This window comes from Arvicola amphibius, chromosome 10 (genome assembly GCF_903992535.2).
Source record: "Arvicola amphibius chromosome 10, mArvAmp1.2, whole genome shotgun sequence".
In the NCBI taxonomy this organism is placed as follows: Eukaryota; Metazoa; Chordata; class Mammalia; order Rodentia; family Cricetidae; genus Arvicola; species Arvicola amphibius.
Window position 1 is genome coordinate 76,818,036 of NC_052056.1, and position 17,721 is coordinate 76,835,756.

The 17,721-nt window shown below is 53.1% G+C and overlaps 2 protein-coding genes across 11 annotated transcripts in view; one reads left to right on the forward strand and one right to left on the reverse strand.

Moving 5' to 3' along the window:
- Med15 (mediator complex subunit 15) overlaps positions 1–10,617 on the forward strand; it is a 63,433-nt gene extending 52,816 nt beyond the window's left edge. For 5 of the 10 annotated variants that reach the window (XM_038344356.1, XM_038344358.1, XM_038344357.1 and 2 more), the window contains 10 exons: positions 585–704; positions 6,300–6,427; positions 6,539–6,666; positions 6,827–6,961; positions 7,034–7,097; positions 7,988–8,054; positions 8,386–8,546; positions 8,632–8,798; positions 9,062–9,160; positions 9,592–10,617. In XM_038344356.1, the coding sequence (XP_038200284.1) occupies positions 585–704; positions 6,300–6,427; positions 6,539–6,666; positions 6,827–6,961; positions 7,034–7,097; positions 7,988–8,054; positions 8,386–8,546; positions 8,632–8,798; positions 9,062–9,160; positions 9,592–9,728 (1,206 nt within the window). In that variant the 3' untranslated portion in view covers positions 9,729–10,617. Of the gene's footprint in view, positions 1–584; positions 705–6,299; positions 6,428–6,538; positions 6,667–6,826; positions 6,962–7,033; positions 7,098–7,987; positions 8,055–8,385; positions 8,547–8,631; positions 8,799–9,048; positions 9,165–9,591 lie in introns of those variants that run through there. The other 5 variants (XM_038344359.1, XM_038344361.1, XM_038344363.1 and 2 more) reach the window with 3 other exon arrangements.
- A 1,114-nt stretch (positions 10,618–11,731) lies between these two features.
- Ccdc74a (coiled-coil domain containing 74A) lies at positions 11,732–15,580 on the reverse strand. The gene is made up of 6 exons (XM_042055831.1): positions 15,322–15,580; positions 14,747–14,791; positions 13,800–13,859; positions 12,961–13,126; positions 11,813–11,872; positions 11,732–11,753 (listed from the first exon to the last, which is right to left on the reverse strand). Exons 1-6 carry the CDS (start codon positions 15,578–15,580, stop codon positions 11,732–11,734), a joined length of 612 nt encoding a protein of 203 aa, XP_041911765.1.
- Between the last annotated feature and the right edge of the window lie 2,141 nt (positions 15,581–17,721).

Genomic DNA, 17,721 nt, shown 5'->3' on the forward strand with positions numbered 1-17,721 from the left:
TGTGGAGAGCCCTTCATCATTAATTAGTGAGGAAGCTTTTTGGGAGAACCCCAGGCTCTCCTGCCACCCCTCCCTTATTCCTCCACACTTCTAGAATCAGCATCCCCAGGAGGCCAGAGAGATGGGTGTGCCTTGGGCTGCAGGTGCACTTCTAAGAGAATGCTGTGCTGAGCAAGATGCTGCTTCAGTGACTTTGACTTTGCTCTCTGCAAGCCTGACTGACATGTCCTCTTTCCAAGTTTGTCCCAAAAACTTGGTCTCCCTAGACTGCCACCTGAGTGGTCTGGCTCTGGCTCTGGCTCCCAGGGTCTGTGCTGCCTACAGTTCAAAGGTGTGTCCAGGACAAGTGTCACAGACTGGCTAGCAGAATAGAAATCTGCTTACATTCTCAGACCACTCCACTCTGGTACTTCCCTGAGCTTAGAGATGTGTGCTTGACCGTGTCCTCGAGCACCAGCACACACCTGGGTCCTTTGGAGGGGCCTCACCTCTGGCCCACTCCCTGAGGCTGCACACACCCGCACCTACCATGCACTGCAGTTCTTGTTGCAATTATCTTGTCTGTTGTCCCTCTGTCCTCAAAGATGATTGCTGAAGCCTTGGCCCAAGGCGGGATGCACGTAAGAGCCCGGTTCCCACCCACCTCCACCATGTCTGCTGGCCCGTCAAGCTCCATCTCTTTGGGCAGACAGCCCACAGCACAGGTATTTACGGATTGGGCTTCGTATAGGGCTCAGCCCGGAAGCTTGGGTTTTCTCTGTGCCCCTTCATGAAGCACACCTTCTTTCATTGTCCGTGACTTCCTTCATGGTGGCTCTCAGAGCAGTGAAACAAGTGGTAAACTTTATTTGAGGCCAAGCTCTACTGGTCTGTCTTTCTTTCTTTCAAGACAGGGCAGCCTGTGTAGTTACCTGCTAGATGCCTCTGTGTTGCCCTGGCTGTCCTGGAACTCACTCTGACCTCTAATTCAGAGATCTGTCTGCCTTTGCCTATACCTTTCAAGTGCTGGGGCTACAGGCATGTCCCAGCGTGCTCAGCTCATGCTGATTTTCTTGAGGGGCGTTTTCATTATTTTACAATAGACATACTGCTTTTGTTTTCATGGTAAAGTAAAACAGAAGACATGGGCTGGGGATGCAGTCAAGTTGGCAGAGGACTTGCCTAGCATGCACAAGGCCCTGTGTTTGATTACAAAGCTACATGTATACAACTGAGTCTGTCTGGCGGTATTTCTGGAACTCTTGACATGAGTTTGAAGCCAACCTGAGCTACATGAGATGTGATCTCAAAAGAAGACAACCAGTGTGGCCTCCTAGGGCTCTGCTGTGCAGTGCTGTGTACTATGTGCAGCTGTTAGGTTTCCACCGAGCATCCAGATCCTCAGTAGTGCTGGTCACATTTTAAGCACTCACTGACATTGAGTTGTATGGTCCAGATCACTGCGGACAACTACCACGGGCAAACGTTCTGCTGGTCCAGAATATTATAGAGTTAGCTGGGAGGAGTCATTGCCATATAGAAACCTAGTGGATTACACTCTGTGCACATGATGATTTCATGGATACAGGCTATACACATGTCCCCCCACCTGTGTATTCCTTTGTATACGGCATTCCGTGTGTCAGGCATTGCGTGAAGATCATGAGAGTAGAGTGCCGTGAATGTGCCTTCATCACAGGGCTTTCCATTTGGATGAGGTTATTGTAGGAAACCTGATAGCTGAAAGAACTTTAGAATTCCTTTTCCTACAAAGGAAAATGTATCTATAATTCTAGCAGATGGAGTTCCTGCCGTGCCTGAGGGCCCACATGCAGGATCTGCACATAGTCAGACATGGGACAGTTGTGTAGTTTCCTTCAGAGGTGCAGAGGCCTCTTGCTCAGTTCATTGGGTTCACAGAGTCAGGTGGAGTTGTGGAGATAGATGACTTAACAGAAGAGTCTGTGGAAACTGAGGGTCCCCAACATTTTGAGGGTGTGATGTATGCCAGATCTTGAGCGAGGTTCTTCGTGTGTAGAATCACGTTAGCTCTCACTGTGGCAGGTCAGTTCAAGCATTTAGCTCCTGTTACAAGTGGGAAGGAGCGTGTTGAGGATCAGGACTCAAGTCCTGTCAGTAGACTCTCCTAGGAACCCTTAGCCCTGCTTTTGTTGCTGCTCTGACAGCCTTGCTCTCTCTCTCCTGTCTGTGCATCTCTTGGACTAGGTTCTGGCCTGGGCCTTATCCTGCCTCTGTCTCCTAATGTGAACTGAGTGGTTCTTAGGATCTATAGTGCTTCCTAAACCCAGAAGGCAAGGAAGTTCATTGGAGGAAAGGAAAGAGAGAAAAATAGATAAAAATAGATAAAAGGTACTTGAAAAAGTTTGGGTCACTTTCATAGAACACTGTGACTTGATTGACTGAGCCATCACGGGTAGATACCAGCTTAAGTCCACCCAGACTTATTGATTGTCCTGTGAGGTGCTGGCAGGTGGGGACATGTCCATGCAGCTATGGGCTAGTGTGCCGGAGACAAATACATCAGCTGTAGGAGTCTGGAGCAGTACAGTGTGGCCAGAGCATCTAAGACAAGGTTGTGCTTTGCTTTGCTTTGCTTTGCTTTTTTATTTTATTTATTTTATTTTACTGGTTTTTTGCGACAGGGTTTCTCTGTGTACTGGAACTCACTCTGTAGCTGGCCTCGAACTCAGAAATCTTCCTGACTCTGCCTCACAAGTGCTGGGATTAAAGATGTGTGCTACCATGGCCCAACTGGCTTGATTTTTTTTTTTTTAAAGCACATTCATTTTTGCTTGCCTCCTCAGAGGATAAAGGCCCTGAGAGTACTTGAGGGAGAGAATCAGTGGAGAAAAGGCTGCAGGCTGCCTTCCGCCATACAGTATAGCTGTCTGATTTCAGCCCTTCCTTCCTGTCATCACCAGGGCCAGGACAGCAGCATCCTCATTGCCTGTCTGTGAAGCATGGTGAATGTAAGCAAGCAGACCATGACAAGGGCTCCGTGGTTCTCTGGAGTGGGACTCCATGTTCATGTTCAGTACTGGGCCAGGAGCAAGGGCTGTTTTAAGTGCTAGGCAGGTATAGGATCCAGAAAGGAGCAGAATCATGGTGCCTGCCTGTCTCTAGGTTCTCTGCGGCCCTTTGAATTGACCCCCATCCCCAGCTGCGGTTCCTCTGGCCTCCTGGGTTTTGTTTTGCTTTGTTTTGTTTTTTCTTTTTTGTCAGTCCACCCAGATTCTTCCTTCTGACCCAGTCATGCTATCGTTCCCACATGATCCACCTAGCAGACTGTCACCATTGCTGAAGCCCCATGCTTGTGGTGCCTGGCCTTCTCCTTGAGCAAGTCACCTGACTGGTTGCCGTGTTCCTGCCTCTAACATGCAAGTGACAGATGGTGTACAAGGGTCTGTCAGAAACTCTTCCTCTGGTGCCACTCGGACTTTTGTTAGCACCTGTGACATGCCCATGCCTGGGCTAAGAATGTGTCCATGTCCCATTGCCCGCCCCTTCCCTGATAGCAGAAGCCCCAAGAACAGCAGCGCCCGTCTGGTTCTTCCCCACATCCTTGCTCCATGCTAGGTCACTTCTGGCTAGAGATGCTTTTTGGGTGCTCCTTTGTACCAGGGGTATCTGTGATGACTAAGATTTGAGCAATTTGGCACTGACTCCTGGAAGGTTCTAGGGGGCTGGAGTTTCCAGATCATGGAGTTTCGTGAAAGGGTATCCTTGGTTTGTTTTCCTTCCTGTTAGAAATCTTTCCCTGCCTCCCATCCTCTGGGGCCTGCCAGCTGCCCTGGTCTGGGGCAGCCAAAGAATCCAGGCTGACCCCATCCTCGGTCTCCTGGAAGTCCCAGAGCTGGTGGAACACTGGTAAGGTGTGCTGGGGCGCACGGTGCTTATGTGGTCTGCAAGAGTCTTGTGTGTACATAGGCTGGGTGCAGCCTGGACTTCGAGGCCTTGAAGAGAAAGTTTCTAGACTATGTTAGGGGAAGAGAATCATGTCACTGATGTCCAGGCTTCCCAACAGGGAAGAGACCCTCTTGTCCCCAAAGGCATGACCCTTTGGCTGGGCCCTGCAGGTTTTACCTATGTTGGGGGCTTCTCTATCCCCTATGCTCCGCTGATTATTGTTCTTCCTGTCTTAGACCACTGCCTCTTGTCTTGGGGCAGCTGCTTTGATCTCTGCTGTGTCATCAACAAAGGCAGAGGGTGTCAAAGTGTGTCCTGTGCCCAAGTATGAGTGTGAAGGTAGGACATGAACTGTGAGATTTCCTACTTTGTTCAGTCCTGTGACCCTCAGGGTGCCTAACCGTCCCATGTAGTATGCCTGAGCTTTAAACTTTAAAGTCCAGCCAAGGAACAGCTACCAGGAATAGCCGCTGCAGCAGTATCAAGTATGGGTAGGCAGTTGGCACAGAGAAAGGGAAGGGATTTCAGGGTCTCTTGGGAACATGTATGGAAGCCCAGGCCAATAGGGCAGGGCTCGAACTACAGCCTTTTTTTTTTTTGTACCCTTTGTAGTCTTCCTGGAACTGTGTGGTTCTGGGACTTTGATAGGACATGGGTTGATTCCAAGCAGGTTTTATGGTCTGGGTGACATGTGCCTGCCCTGGTATCCATGGATTCCTAATGCATCCAGCACCACAGTGTGCTGGATGCTCTAGTGAGACCTGCATGTTGTCTGCCCCGCTCAACTCTGACCTCCTTAAGTCAGGGTGAATCTCTGCTCAGAGGAAGACTGATGTGACTGCCCAGCAGCCAGATACCTGACTTTGCTCTCCTGCTCCCCACTGTGCAGGGGTTTTTTGGTCACAGAGTGACATCATTGTCTGGGCCACCCTTTTTATCTGAGATTTTAACTCTGTGTGTTTGTGTGTGCGTCTCTGTGGGGGTTTGTGCATGTGAGGACAATGCCCACAGAACCAGAAGGCAGCATTGGGTCCTCGAGCTGGAGTTATAGATGGTTGTGCGCTACTCCAGGAGGTCTCTAGAAACTAAACTTGGGTCTGAGAGCTTAGTCAGCGGCTCTGAGATGGCCAAGCAGGCTACCATGCCAGGCCCCATGTCATCCTTGGCCTGGCCAGTGTGGGGTGAGCAGGTGAGAAGTGCAGATATCATTTTCCTTGTTGGATCTGCGCGCCTATTCCCAATTTGAGAGGTTAAGAACCTACTCATAGGTAGTAATCTTTGCCCAACAATCTCCATGATGTGGCAAAGATGGTGTGGGGAGATGTGGCAGTATGGCCCCACTTAGGCATCAGTGTCTAGTCAGCTGGGAGAGGCACCTGATTGACTTGGTCTACAGACTGGCTGGCCTGTGAGCCACAGAAGCAGGCTGTGGGGGTGCTTGGTGCACAGTGATCGACTGAGGTATAAGAAGTGCTTCCTTGGATGCTTGGGGCCTTTTGAGTTGGTATGGCCTCCAGGATGTCCCAGGATAGCAAGAGACCAATGGGCAGCTGTCTCTCCATCTAGAACGGCCTTCTTACACTTCTCTGCTGAAAAGTGGGAGCAGGTACATCCTGTTCCCTTTGCCTGGTTCTGTGCTTTCAGTCCCTGGAGTTCTTAGATAAAGTCAGTGGCCCTGGTGCTAGCGGTGGTGCAGTCAGCCCTGTGTCTGTTGTCTGAATGTGCACTGACAGCAGAGGGCAGCCGCTTTGTGGGCAGAGCCAGGCCTCTGAGCCCAGGGATCTCTTGATACTCATCCCTTCAAGTGGGCTCTGCCAGGCTAGCCAGAGGTGCTGTGGAGTCAGTGTAGTACCGCTTACAGATATGCATACGACTCCTTGGCCATCCATTTCACCCCAGTTAAGATGGGGTGAGGCAGCAGCATCTGCACAAGTCAGAGCCTCTTTGTTCAAGACCTTGTCCTTGGAGCTAGAGTCAGACAGGAAGACTCAGGGAGGCACACGGGAAGACTGTCTCCATAGGCTAGCAAAGAACCGTCTTTACTGATCCTCAGAGAAGTGTTTCCTAGCTTAGTCAGAGCAAAAGGCCTTTCTAGTAGGCTCCCTCCTTACACACAAATGCTTGAGAAACAAGTCATTACCACAGCTATGCCAGCCCAGAAACCTGAAATCCTCATGGGCCTCCTCCAAGGAGCCAGGCTGCCCACCTGGCCTTCTTCCACCCTCTTGGATACCATGTGCTGTATGCACCTAGAGGTGAGGCTTGTGCCTGGGTGTATAGCATCTTGAAGAAGAAAAAAAAAGAAGGGTGTATAAAATGAGAGGTTGGACCAGTGGGTGCTTTGGGCAGGGTGTGTGTATAGCATGGAGCTGGCTAAGTCTCTCCACTTCCAGGTCAGCCAAAGCAGCCTCACCATGCTGTCCTCACCATCGCCGGGCCAGCAGGTGCAGACCCCACAGTCGATGCCCCCTCCTCCACAGCCCTCCCCACAACCTGGCTCACAGCCCAACTCCAATGTCAGGTAGGCTGGTGGGGGTGCACACATGCCCCATCCTCCCTTTACCCTTTTGACCTCAGAGCTGGCTAGCATGGTGTTCTGGGCTCAGACCTGCTTTTATTCACTTGGCTGCAGCTCCGGCCCTGCCCCATCCCCCAGCAGCTTCCTGCCTAGCCCCTCACCACAGCCTTCTCAGAGCCCAGTGACAGCACGCACCCCACAGAACTTCAGCGTCCCCTCCCCTGGACCTTTAAACACCCCTGGTAAGTTGGGCCTGGGCTGGGTGGACAGCTCTACAAGGTGCCTAATACCCCTTCTCCCAAGGTCTCAAATTGTGTAAAGGTATCATGGGACCCTCAGACCTGTTGTGACACCTGCCCCACAGGTTGTAGCCATCCATCTTACCCATCCTGTCCTTTGCAGTAAACCCCAGCTCTGTCATGAGCCCAGCTGGCTCCAGCCAGGCTGAAGAACAACAGTATCTGGACAAGCTGAAGCAGTTGTCCAAGTACATTGAGCCCCTGCGACGCATGATCAACAAGATCGACAAGAATGAAGGTAGGCTGGCCCAGACCAGGATGGGGCCGGGACATGCAGGGCCTGTTTCTTAGTGTCCCCTTCCTTTCCTAGACAGAAAAAAGGACCTCAGTAAGATGAAGAGCCTGCTGGACATTCTCACTGACCCCTCTAAGCGGTGAGCACTGCTCTAGGACTTTTGGAGGGACTGTGTTGTACCACAACTCACAGAGTCCCCAAGACTTGGTGACAGTGTGGGCTTAACAAAGGGTCCAGCAGCTCTGTGGACCATACCTGAAGCAAGGATGACTTCACAAGTAGGTGTGTGCTGAAGCTTCAACCCTGCCTGCTGTCCCAGCACCCACCTTTCAACCCTGCCCAAGGCTTCATGGGCCTCACACTTCCTCCTATGGCTGTCATAGCCTGGTTCATGGGACACTATGCTAGGTCCTGGTTTTTAGTGGCCCCACCTTTAGCTATCCATGACGGCTGAGTCTGCCTTTGGACTCTTCCTAACTTGCCGGTGGTCTTTGGCAGACTCCTGCATCTCACCCCGTGTGCTGTGGGCCCAGCTGCAGCTGTGTGCACTAATTGTAAAGACGAACCCAAATGAAGCCTATCAGAAGCTCGTGGATGACATTGGGCCGCCAGGCTTCCACTGCCTATGCCCACCAGCCATAGGGTACAGTTAACAGCAGTGTTGAGGGCTACGGTGTCCGTGGGTGTGTCTGCACACCGACTGAGGCGTCACAGCCCTGCCTGATTTTAGGAGGACTCTCCCAGTTGTCTGGCAGTCACTGGGTGAGGCCTGCTGGAGCTATGCAGTCCTCCTGGCCCTCTTAGGTTAGAGCCCTTCAAGCCACAGGGCCAAGATTGCGCAAGAGCTGGCCTGGATGAGACTGAGTCCTGCTGGGTCTGTTCTGGAAGATGCTAGTGGGCTGGGAGTCCTGTGATGGCTTCCAGTGGCCGAGGCCTCAGAGGCTACCTGGATGGTGGTCAGGACCAGCCTCCAAGAGTCGCCTGCCCTAGCCCTCCAGCAGAGTATCAGATCATGTGTCCTCTCCTTAGGTGTCCCCTGAAGACCTTGCAGAAGTGTGAGATTGCCCTGGAGAAACTCAAGAATGACATGGCGGTGGTGAGTGGAGCCCAAGGGTCAGAAGTTAGTGCTCTCAAGGAACCCGACCTCACCTGGAAATTCTACCCAGGGGAGCGAGGAGGGCAGAAGTCACTTTGAGCGCCCAATCCTTCCTTCTACCCTCTGTGTTTGCTAGTTCTGTTCAGACCCTGTCCTAAGGATGTGGGCACTGGGGTAGGAATGAGGCTGCAGGCTGGAGTGCATTCAGAATCAGCTGCCATTGTCTGCACTCTGTCTGGTAGAGGCTGTGGAGGACCCTGGGGTCTGGAGGACTCTTCAAAATGATGAGGCTTTGAGCCCAGGCCACTGACTCTGTCTGTCTTGTCTCTAGCCCACACCCCCACCACCCCCAGTTCTTCCAACCAAACAGCAGGACCTGTGCCAGCCACTCCTAGATGCAGTCCTGGCCAACATCCGTTCGCCTGTCTTCAACCATTCCCTGTATCGCACATTCGTGCCTGCCATGATGGCCATCCATGGCCCACCTATTGTGTATGTATACCCAGGTTGGGCCTCGTGATAAGCAGCAGGCAGAAGCCGTGTGACATCTGCATAATCACTTTGGCCCCTCCTCCAGGTCCCCAGTGGTATGTTCCCGGAAGCGCAGATTTGAGGAGGACGAGCGGCAGAGCATCCCCAATGTGTTGCAAGGTGAAGTGGCCAGGTTGGACCCCAAGTTCCTGGTGAACTTGGACCCTTCTCACTGTAGCAACAACGGTGCTGTCCACCTGATCTGCAAGCTGGGTGAGTGTCCAGGGGTGTGGGTGTGGTGGTTTGCCATCCATGCTCAGGCCAGTCTCTAGGGCCTTCAAGCTACACACGTGCTCACACGGCCTGCCACACTGCAGCTCTAGCCTCACCTCTCCTTCCCTGTCCCGACTCCCCAGCTCCCCCAGCACTTGAGTCCATGCGTTCATCCTTCTCCACCAAAGCAGGGATGAGGTGAGCAGGGTTGTGTCAGCTCGCCAGGCTGTCAGCTGGTTCACATGTGCAGTTTTGTGTTCCAGATGACAAGGACCTCCCTAGTGTGCCACCACTGGAGCTCAGTGTGCCTGCTGACTACCCTGCTCAGAGCCCGATGTGGATTGACCGTCAGTGGCAGTATGGTGGGTGAACCTAGAAAAACCATTGGAGACCCAAGGCAGGCAGGGTCATCTCTGCGCATCCAGGGTCCCTATCCAGGGTAGGCTGGACCGCAGTTGCCTGGAGAAAGAAGGGCCACTGTGTCCTTTGCCCCTTGCCAACAGTTTCGTGGCACCTGTCAAATGGGGGAGGGCAGTCAAGTTCATGATACGCCTGTGGAGCTCTACAAGGTGACCAGGGCCACCAGCAGCAATTCATGTAGCTCTGTCTGTGTGATCGGGCTCCAGGGAGAGCCCCTTGGGTGGCATAATCCCTAAGGCTCTGCTGGCACACAGCAGGGACTGTCTGGGGCTCCATACAGATTCCAGTTCTTAGCGCAGGAGACTAAGGGGTGGCTGGCTCAGGGGCTGCTGTCTTGCCAGGCCTGGCACTCATGGTTGCTGCTGTGTTGCAGATGCCAACCCCTTTCTGCAGTCAGTGCACCGGTGCATGACCTCCAGGCTGCTGCAGCTTCCCGACAAGCACTCTGTCACAGCCCTGCTCAACACCTGGGCCCAGAGCATCCACCAGGCCTGCCTCTCAGCTGCCTAGCAAACTGAACTTGAGGACCAGTGGCAGCCCCTGCTGCGGAGTTCACACCACTACCATGTGTTATTGGGGGTTGGCTTCCTAGAGGGCCTGGCTTAGGCTAGCTTTCCTGCTTCTCCTTCTGTCTTGGGACTGTCAGATGTTTCCCCATGCTTGTGCAGTATTGACCAGGGAGCTGTGGAGCTGGCTGCATGAGGGCCTGGGATGTTCCCAGGAAGGCTTTCCATTGGTTTCTTCCAGAAGCCAGGCCCAATGCTTCCTACAGCCTTCCTGGACCCCATGTCCACTCAGCAGCATGAGAACTCAGGTCCCATCTAAGCGTCTCTGTCACAGTACATTGTACTTGTGTCTGGAGAATGTCGAGGACATAGGAAACTCTCACTGTACACACAGTTCTCCAGTCACAGTGTGCGGTTCAGGTAGTGCCTCATAAGGTACATGGACACCTTACTATGAATACTTCTGAATCTAGGGCCCAGGTTTCAGTTTGAAAGAAAGGCTAGTAAGGCAGCGGCAGCAGCAGGTTTTCTGCTGCTAGCAGGACCTCAGCTTCATGGATCTCCTCAGTGCTGTGAGAAGGACCAGCTGGGGCGGGGGCTGCCCCCTGACATTCCTGTGCCACTCTTGGGTGAAGGGCCTTTGTCAGTGCTATGAGACATGGGCGGCTGACCAGATACTGTCATTGGGACCCACAGCCTCAGAACACCATATTCCTATTCTCTGTACCGCCACCAGGAGCATGGGCTTCCTTCAGAACGCTGCCCTAAGGCACTTGCCATGCTGGGCCGTAATGGGTAGCGCTCTGGTGAAAAGAAATTCCCCCTTTTTATATGTGCACTACTCTGTTATATGATTCTTATAATAAATTTATTATTCCTGTGTTTGTCAGGAGTTTACTGTGTCTACCTTCTGTGAGTCTGGGCCCACTGGCAGGGGTACTGTCCATCTTAGGAACCTTGGACCTCATCTACTTCCTGACACCGCCTCCTGATTCAGGCCCTGGTCTAGTTTACTGAGATTAATGTAAGGGTGAGTAGTGGAGGGGTGAGGCTCTGATGCTGGGTAGAAGTAGGTGCAGGCTGGCCCCTTCTGGGTGGCAGCTGCTGGCGGGGGGTGGAGTGTGATCTGGAGAAGACAGTTTTCCCTCAAGCAGGAGAGCCCAGCATGACTGGTGTCCAGGCAGCCAGAACAGTGTTCTCAGTCATGCCCATGTACCTAGAAGGCAGCTTGCAGGCCAGTCAAGGAAGGAAGCCAGCAGGCCCCAGAATGCCATGAGACTGCTGGTGCACAGCACCCCTAGGGTGTGCCAGTTCCGGCTGCCTAGATGGGGCAGGCACTTCCAGAGCAGCAGGGACACTGGCTTAGGAGGCACCTGACAGCTGTGAGGAAAGAAGCTTAGGACTTGGAGAAACAGTTTTATTTTCAGTCAGTGGGTAGTAGGAGAGTAACATTTTATAATGTGCTTTTGCATAGATGCAGGAATAGTAAAATAATAGAGAAAATAGACAGTTTCCTCAGTTCTGAGAACAAGTACTTTATCTGTCATGGGTTCTGTCTGTCTTGGAATTTCGTGTGGCTGAAAAGTAGGGCTGATGTGAACCACTATCAAGAGAGGATGGCCGGCCCCCGGGGCGCCGGCTCAGCAGCACGGAGCGATGCAGCCGCCGGCTCTGCACTACTTGCAACCTTTTCTGCCGCTCAGCAAAGTTGGTTTTCAGGCTTTGTTTCAGTGCAGGCAGGATGGCACGCTCTGTCGCAGGCATTGGGCTCAGAATTAGGCTGGTGGAGGAAAGGATGGTCAGGGCAGGCATCTTCCAGCTGCCTCCGGGTACCCTGAACCAGTGGCTGGGCTAGGAGCAGCGTCTGCCTGGCTTTAACTCAGAACACCCTACCCTCCTGTCCCTGGGGGTGCCCACTCCCTGTGCCTGGGACTTACCACTTCTTAGAGAGGCCCTTGGCGGTGACCTTGGGGAACTGCATGGACTCCTGGTCCCTGGGAAAGAAAGTTAGCCATGATGCCCACACCTCCTCTGGGCTGGGGCAGGGCGCCGGGCACAAGGCACTCACTTTGGAGAGCCCAGCCCAACCTCCTCAGCTGCAGCTTTGGGCCTTTGGTTCCCTTCCAGGAGTGACTTGAGGTGCTGTAGCTGAAAAGCAGGGAGAGGCATGGTGGGTACAGTGTCCCGTGCCACTGGCATGCAGGGTCATATACCTGCCCAGGGCCTCACCTCCTGAGCCTGCAGGAGGTTGGCGTTCCACAGCTGACGGATGACCACCTCACACTGCTGCACTGTGGTGGGCTTGCGCAGGCATGGGGGCAGGCTCAGTACGGGGGCCATCCCTGTTCCTTGCCTGCCATGGCTGCCCCCCACCAACGTGGCCCCTGAACTGGAAGCCTCTGCATCCTCGTCTCTGAAACATTATAGCAGCACAGAGGCGACCTGTGGGAATGGTCTAGCCACCCACCCACAGCCTCCCTGCCTGCCAGTGTGGAAGAGGCCGGGCTCCATTGCCCACTAGCCAGCTGTGAACCCAGGTCTGTCTCTTCTGCCTTGTTGAAGGGGCAACTAGCTAGCTGCCAGGTAACCTCACCCCACATGTTTCTTGCCCATAGTAGTTCCAGGAATTGGGGCTTCAGAGAAGGCAAAGCCTGACTACTGGGAAAACTGGGGTCCCAGAGTTGGCTCTTGCTCTGCTCTGCTAACCCATGTCTCCCAAAGGCAGACTGATCAGACAGACGCCAGCTCCAATCTTGTCGGGCACAGGAATCCCACTCAGTGTTCTTGGTAAAAACAGACTGATAGCCAGGTGTGGTGGTTCACAACTGTAATCCTCATACACCGGAGGCAGAGGCAGGGAAAGGCCTGCAGGGTAAGCTCCAGGCCAGGCAGGTCTGCATATCAAGACCCTTGTCCCCTGGGACCCCACCCTCCCTCCTGGCAAACTAATTAGGCCAAATCACTTTCTGTCTCTTCTCTGAGAAAATAGCAATTTAGGGGTTTCCACTGGTCCCCTGTAGGTGAGGTCAACCAGGGGTCTCTGCAGGAACCCCAGGGGAGAGTAGAGAGTAGCAGCCAGTAGAACAGCAACCTGGCAGCTGCCTACTCCCTGGAGCCCATTTTCATCAAAATGGAGTCAGGTCTGTGGAGATGCTGGTCCCAGGGTGGAAACCTATTAAGGGTAAGCTTGGGGCCCTTGGGGTGCAGGCCTGGTCCTGGGTGCAAGCAGGCCTTACTTGGCCTGTCCCTGCACCCCAGAGGCTCTGTCCAGCTTGCTGCTGTGGAACAGGGCAGCACTGCTGAGTGACTGCTCTTCCAGCTCTGTCTTTTGGAGGGCGTCAGACTTCAGCTCTTGTTTCTTGAAGGAGCTGGGCTGGGGCCTGGTCTTGCCTTGAGAGTTGGCTGCAGGGCACACCAACAGGGCCATCACAAAAGGCCTTAGAAGCCACCGACCCATTCTCTAGGATCAACCAATGGACCCAAGTAGCCCTGACCCTGCACCAGTTTCCTCCGCTGTCCTGAAGAGAGGGAAGGAATAAAGTTGGGAGGGTGAAGCCTGTCGTAGCTCCCGCTGAATGTGCCAGGTTAGTCACGTGGAGGACGCTGGTCCGTTTTGGGGTAGAAGAAACTAGAGGCCTGGATTTGGCCTGCGTGCGTTCATTTTCCAAGGCCCGCTGGTCACCCGGGGCTGCTGCTATGAAGCTGGCTAGCCTCCTATAGGAGGTGAATGTAAGAAGAGGCTCTGTATTTTGTCTGGGCAGGGGCTGGGAGCTACAGGCGGAGTACATACCACCCTCCCAGATGGAAACGGACTGGGTACTTGAGTTCCTCTGTTAATGACACAGCTACTCACTACCCCAAAGGGTGGGCCTGCTACAGCATCTGGCTATGCCACACTGACAGCCAGGCTTTGTCCTCCTAGGGAGCCTCCCCTCAAGGACTCCTGCCCCATGGGCTCTTTTACTGGGTGTTTCTGTACATAGGATATTGGGGCTGCCCCCTTTGCCAAAGACAAGGATTTCAACTCTCTAGGCAGCACGTCCCACTGACTGTCCAGCCTGGGGCCCTGGCTCACCGGATGCTGTGGAGTTGGAGGCAGACTTGTTGGACTGAAGACTGGATGTAGAGAGACTGCCTGTGGGGAAGACGCAGGGCTCAGCCGGAGAACCCGCTTCTGGCAGGGCTGTGTCCCACACTTCCTTATGAGCCCCCACAGGAGCAGTCACCCCAGGCTTCTGCAGGGGTCCTGTGACCAAAGAAGCAGTAGGCCCTAAGGCAGGTCTTGGATCAAGAATAGCCTCTACTTCCACCTCTACGTCCTGCCAGGGCCACCAGCTTGGGCTGCACTGGGCTCAAAACAGGTCATCCTGCCCTCCTGAAGAGCTCTCCTATTCTCTGCATGCCTTCATGAAGAAGAAGAAGCCTGGGCATGCCAGGACTGGGATATTTATTTCCAAGCAGACATCTTTAACAATCAGATTACCAAATGATCTGAATGCTTATTAGGGGAGGGAACCTAGGAACTCAGCTGATGTGCCCTTGGGCTGTGCTATGTTGGAGGACCAACAAGAAGAGCAAGCCACCATGGGCAGGAGGAAGTACTCTGGCTACTGGCTAGTTCTCAGGCCCCTAAGGTTGCTGTGGAGATGGCAGGAAGAAGTCCCCAAAGGGAGTGTACTGAGAGACACCTCACTCAAGTGTAAGAAATCAGTGGCTCGGGGCTAGGGATCCAGGGGCAGGCATCACAGCAGCCATTGACCTACTAGTGTAATGAGGGTCAGGGGATGGGGGCTGCCACAGGGCTGCTCCAGTTGCAGGAGTTCGGCTCAGCAGCCGGAGCGTCTGCAGCCTCCCTACTGTTCCTACTGCACAGTTCCTACTCCTCATGCCTTTGGTGCTGAGAGCCAGCAAACCAGCTGTGGCTGGGGAAAGTGGCCCATACTGGTCCCCGAGTTAGCATGCAGGGCTCGGTGCTGCCACATGGCCATGAGTGCTGGTTCCCAGCAAACAGCTGAGTCCTACCTTTTTTCTGAGGCTTCTCGTTCATGATTAGTTTGTAGTGGAGATCTGAAAGCAAGCAAAGACTCCTTATCACACCTACAATCTATAGCCACTCAGCAGAAGTGTGGCTCCTCTTTACATGGGTCCCACCAACCTTTTCCACCAAGCCTTTACCTGAGGCATCTCAGGCCAGAAATGCCTCTGGCTGATCCCTGTCATCCCCAACACGTGCAAGGAGCCTGTAGGGTGCCCCGGTTGGGTTGGAAGGGATGCAAGGCAGTATCCAGGCAATCCCTGCCAAAGATCTGTTGTGTTTAGCTGGTGACCATTTCCTCGCATTTGCTCTGCTGTTTAACTTCCTCAACGGTTTTAAACAATGAGCTGGGCCGTACTCTGCGCTGGGCAGAGTGCACAGAAGGACCAACATTTGCCTGGGCTGGTGGGCACAAAAGGACCACAAGAGGACTGACTAAGCCCTGTAGGTAAGCCCTGCTAAAAAGAAGCCACCCTCGTCCTTCCCCTCACCCGGAGACTGGTCAGAGTTGATGGCCGTGGCATTCGGGCTGTAAATGCCGGGCTAGCACCCAGAGGCTCACCCTTGTTCTCCCGCTTCAGGTGCTCGATCTCCTCGTGGAGTTTGAACAGCGTCTCCGAGTGCTGCTGCTGTAGGAACTGCAGGCTCTTCTCCAGGTCCAGGATCCGCTTCTGTGCCTCGCTGAGCCCGAGCGTAGCCGGCTGCGTCCCCGCGTGCTGCAGGCCGACAGGAGGGCGCGGGCGTGGGCGGGTCGCACTCCGGGAGCCTGGGGCCGCGGAGCTGAGGGGCCGTGCCCCGGCCGCCACCCCTGCCCCGCTCATGAAGGCGCCGCCGCCACTCAGTACCCGCTGCGGGAGCCTGGCGCTCGGTCGCCGTGGGAACGGGCGCGCCGGAGAGGGCGGGGCGCGCCATGGGGCGGGGCCTGCGGCCGCGTTCTGTCCAGAGGAACGCGCCTGTCTCCCGAACTGTTTTGTGTGTGCGGGTGCGTGCTTGAGCATTTTAGCTAAGCTCTGTCTTTCTTGCTAGCTGGGCAGGCCCGGGATCCCCAAGATCCTCCCATCTCCCCGCCGCCCAGTGCTAAGATCCTGGGTGTGCGCCTTCCCTCCCCACTTCTCATGTGGGTGCTAGGGAACGAATTTAGGAATCCTAGCCCGCTGGTGCCACAGCACTGATTTTTAAAGCTGGTCTTAGTCTTTCGCTTTAATAGCTTACTTTTAAACGATAGTTTTAAAAAAAATCTTCCAACACTCATAGAATCTTTGTGGGTGTAAAAAAAAAAGGAGAGAGGGAGGGAGGGAGGGAGAAGCTGTCTAAACCCATACAAGAGAGACATATAAAGAACAAGAAAGCCTTTTATTCCAGTACTTGGGAAGCAGAGGCAGGAGGATCTTTGTGAGTTCAAAATCAGCCTGGTCTACACAGTGAGTTCCAGGACAGCCAGGGCTTCCTAGTGAGACCCTATCTCAAAAAACAAAACAACTAACAATCTTTAACAAAAAAACAAAAGGAGAGCTGTTTGAAGGAAGCATTTGCTTTTCTGTCCAGAGAACCCAGTCAGCAGGACCTGAAATAAGAAAGCCCGACTTAGTTTTATGCGAGTCTAGGAGTGCACACCCCCAGAGCTGGAGCTACAGGCTCTCTGCAAGGGCAGGAAGCTCTCTCAGCTGAGGGGTCATCTCTCCAGCCTCACAGCAGGCACTCTTAGCCGCCTGGAAACCAAACCGTCTGTCTGTTTGTTTGAACCACAGTCTAGTTATGTAGGACAAGCTGGCCTTGACCTCAGAGTTCTGTCTTTGCTTCCTGGAGACCAGACCATTTATTCTTTTGGTCATTTGTTTATTTATTAATTTATTCGAGACATAGTTTAGCCTTTGCTTCCTGGAGACCATTCATTCATTCGAGACTTAGTCTAGCTATGTAGGCCAAGTTGGCTTTTAACTCAGGGATCCGTCTCAGCTTCCTGAATCCTGGGATTAAAGGCAAGCACCACCATGCCTGGTTTTAAAACTAAATTTCTTTTCTAAGATTTATTTATTATATATAGTGTTCTGCCTGCACGCAAGAAGAGGGTACCAGATCTCATAATAATGGCCGTGAGCCACTTTTGTGCTTCAATCTCAGCACTGCAGAGGCAGAGGCAGAGGCAGGCAGATCTGTGATTCTGAGGCTATCCTGGTCTACATAGTGAGTTCCAGGCCAGCCAGAGCTACACAGTGAAATCCTATCTTCAAAGCAAACACAGAAACAAATTTTAAAAAGCCCATATCAAACTGATAGTGGAGGGGGCTGGAGAGATGGCTCAGAGGTTAAGAGCATTGCCTGCTCTTCCAAAGGTCCTGAGTTCAATTCCCAGCAATCACATGGTGGCTCACAACCATCTGTAGTGGGGTCTGGTGCCCTCTTCTGGCCTGAAGGCATACACACAGACAGAATATTGTATACACAATAAATATTTTTTAAAAAAACAAACCAACTGATAGTGGAAGCTAACAGCTATAATTCTAGCCTAGGATACATACTGAGTTTCAGCGTAGGCTACAGTGAAAAAAAGAAAAATCAAAACCCAGGGAGATGATTTAGTTGAGTGACCTAGTTATTTTAGCTTACAGGTTATAGTCTGTCATGCAGACACCAACACAAGAACTCAAGGCAGGGGCCTGGAGAAGAAACACTGTTAATGGGCTTACTCCCAGGCTGTCTAGGCCCACCTGTCTAGGGGTGGCACCACCCAAAGCGGGCTATGCTAAACAATCAAGAAAAGGTGCCACATGTAACTCCTCAGCTCAAGTTCCCTTTCCCAGCTATATCAAGTAGATAACTGAAGCTACTATGTCAGATGAGAAACTTACTGGGAAGCCTGAATTCAATCCCTCAAACCCACGAGATAGAAGAGAGCCGAATCCTTCAGCTTCTCCTCTGCCCCCCATACACACACCATGGCACATATACACATACTCCGTCC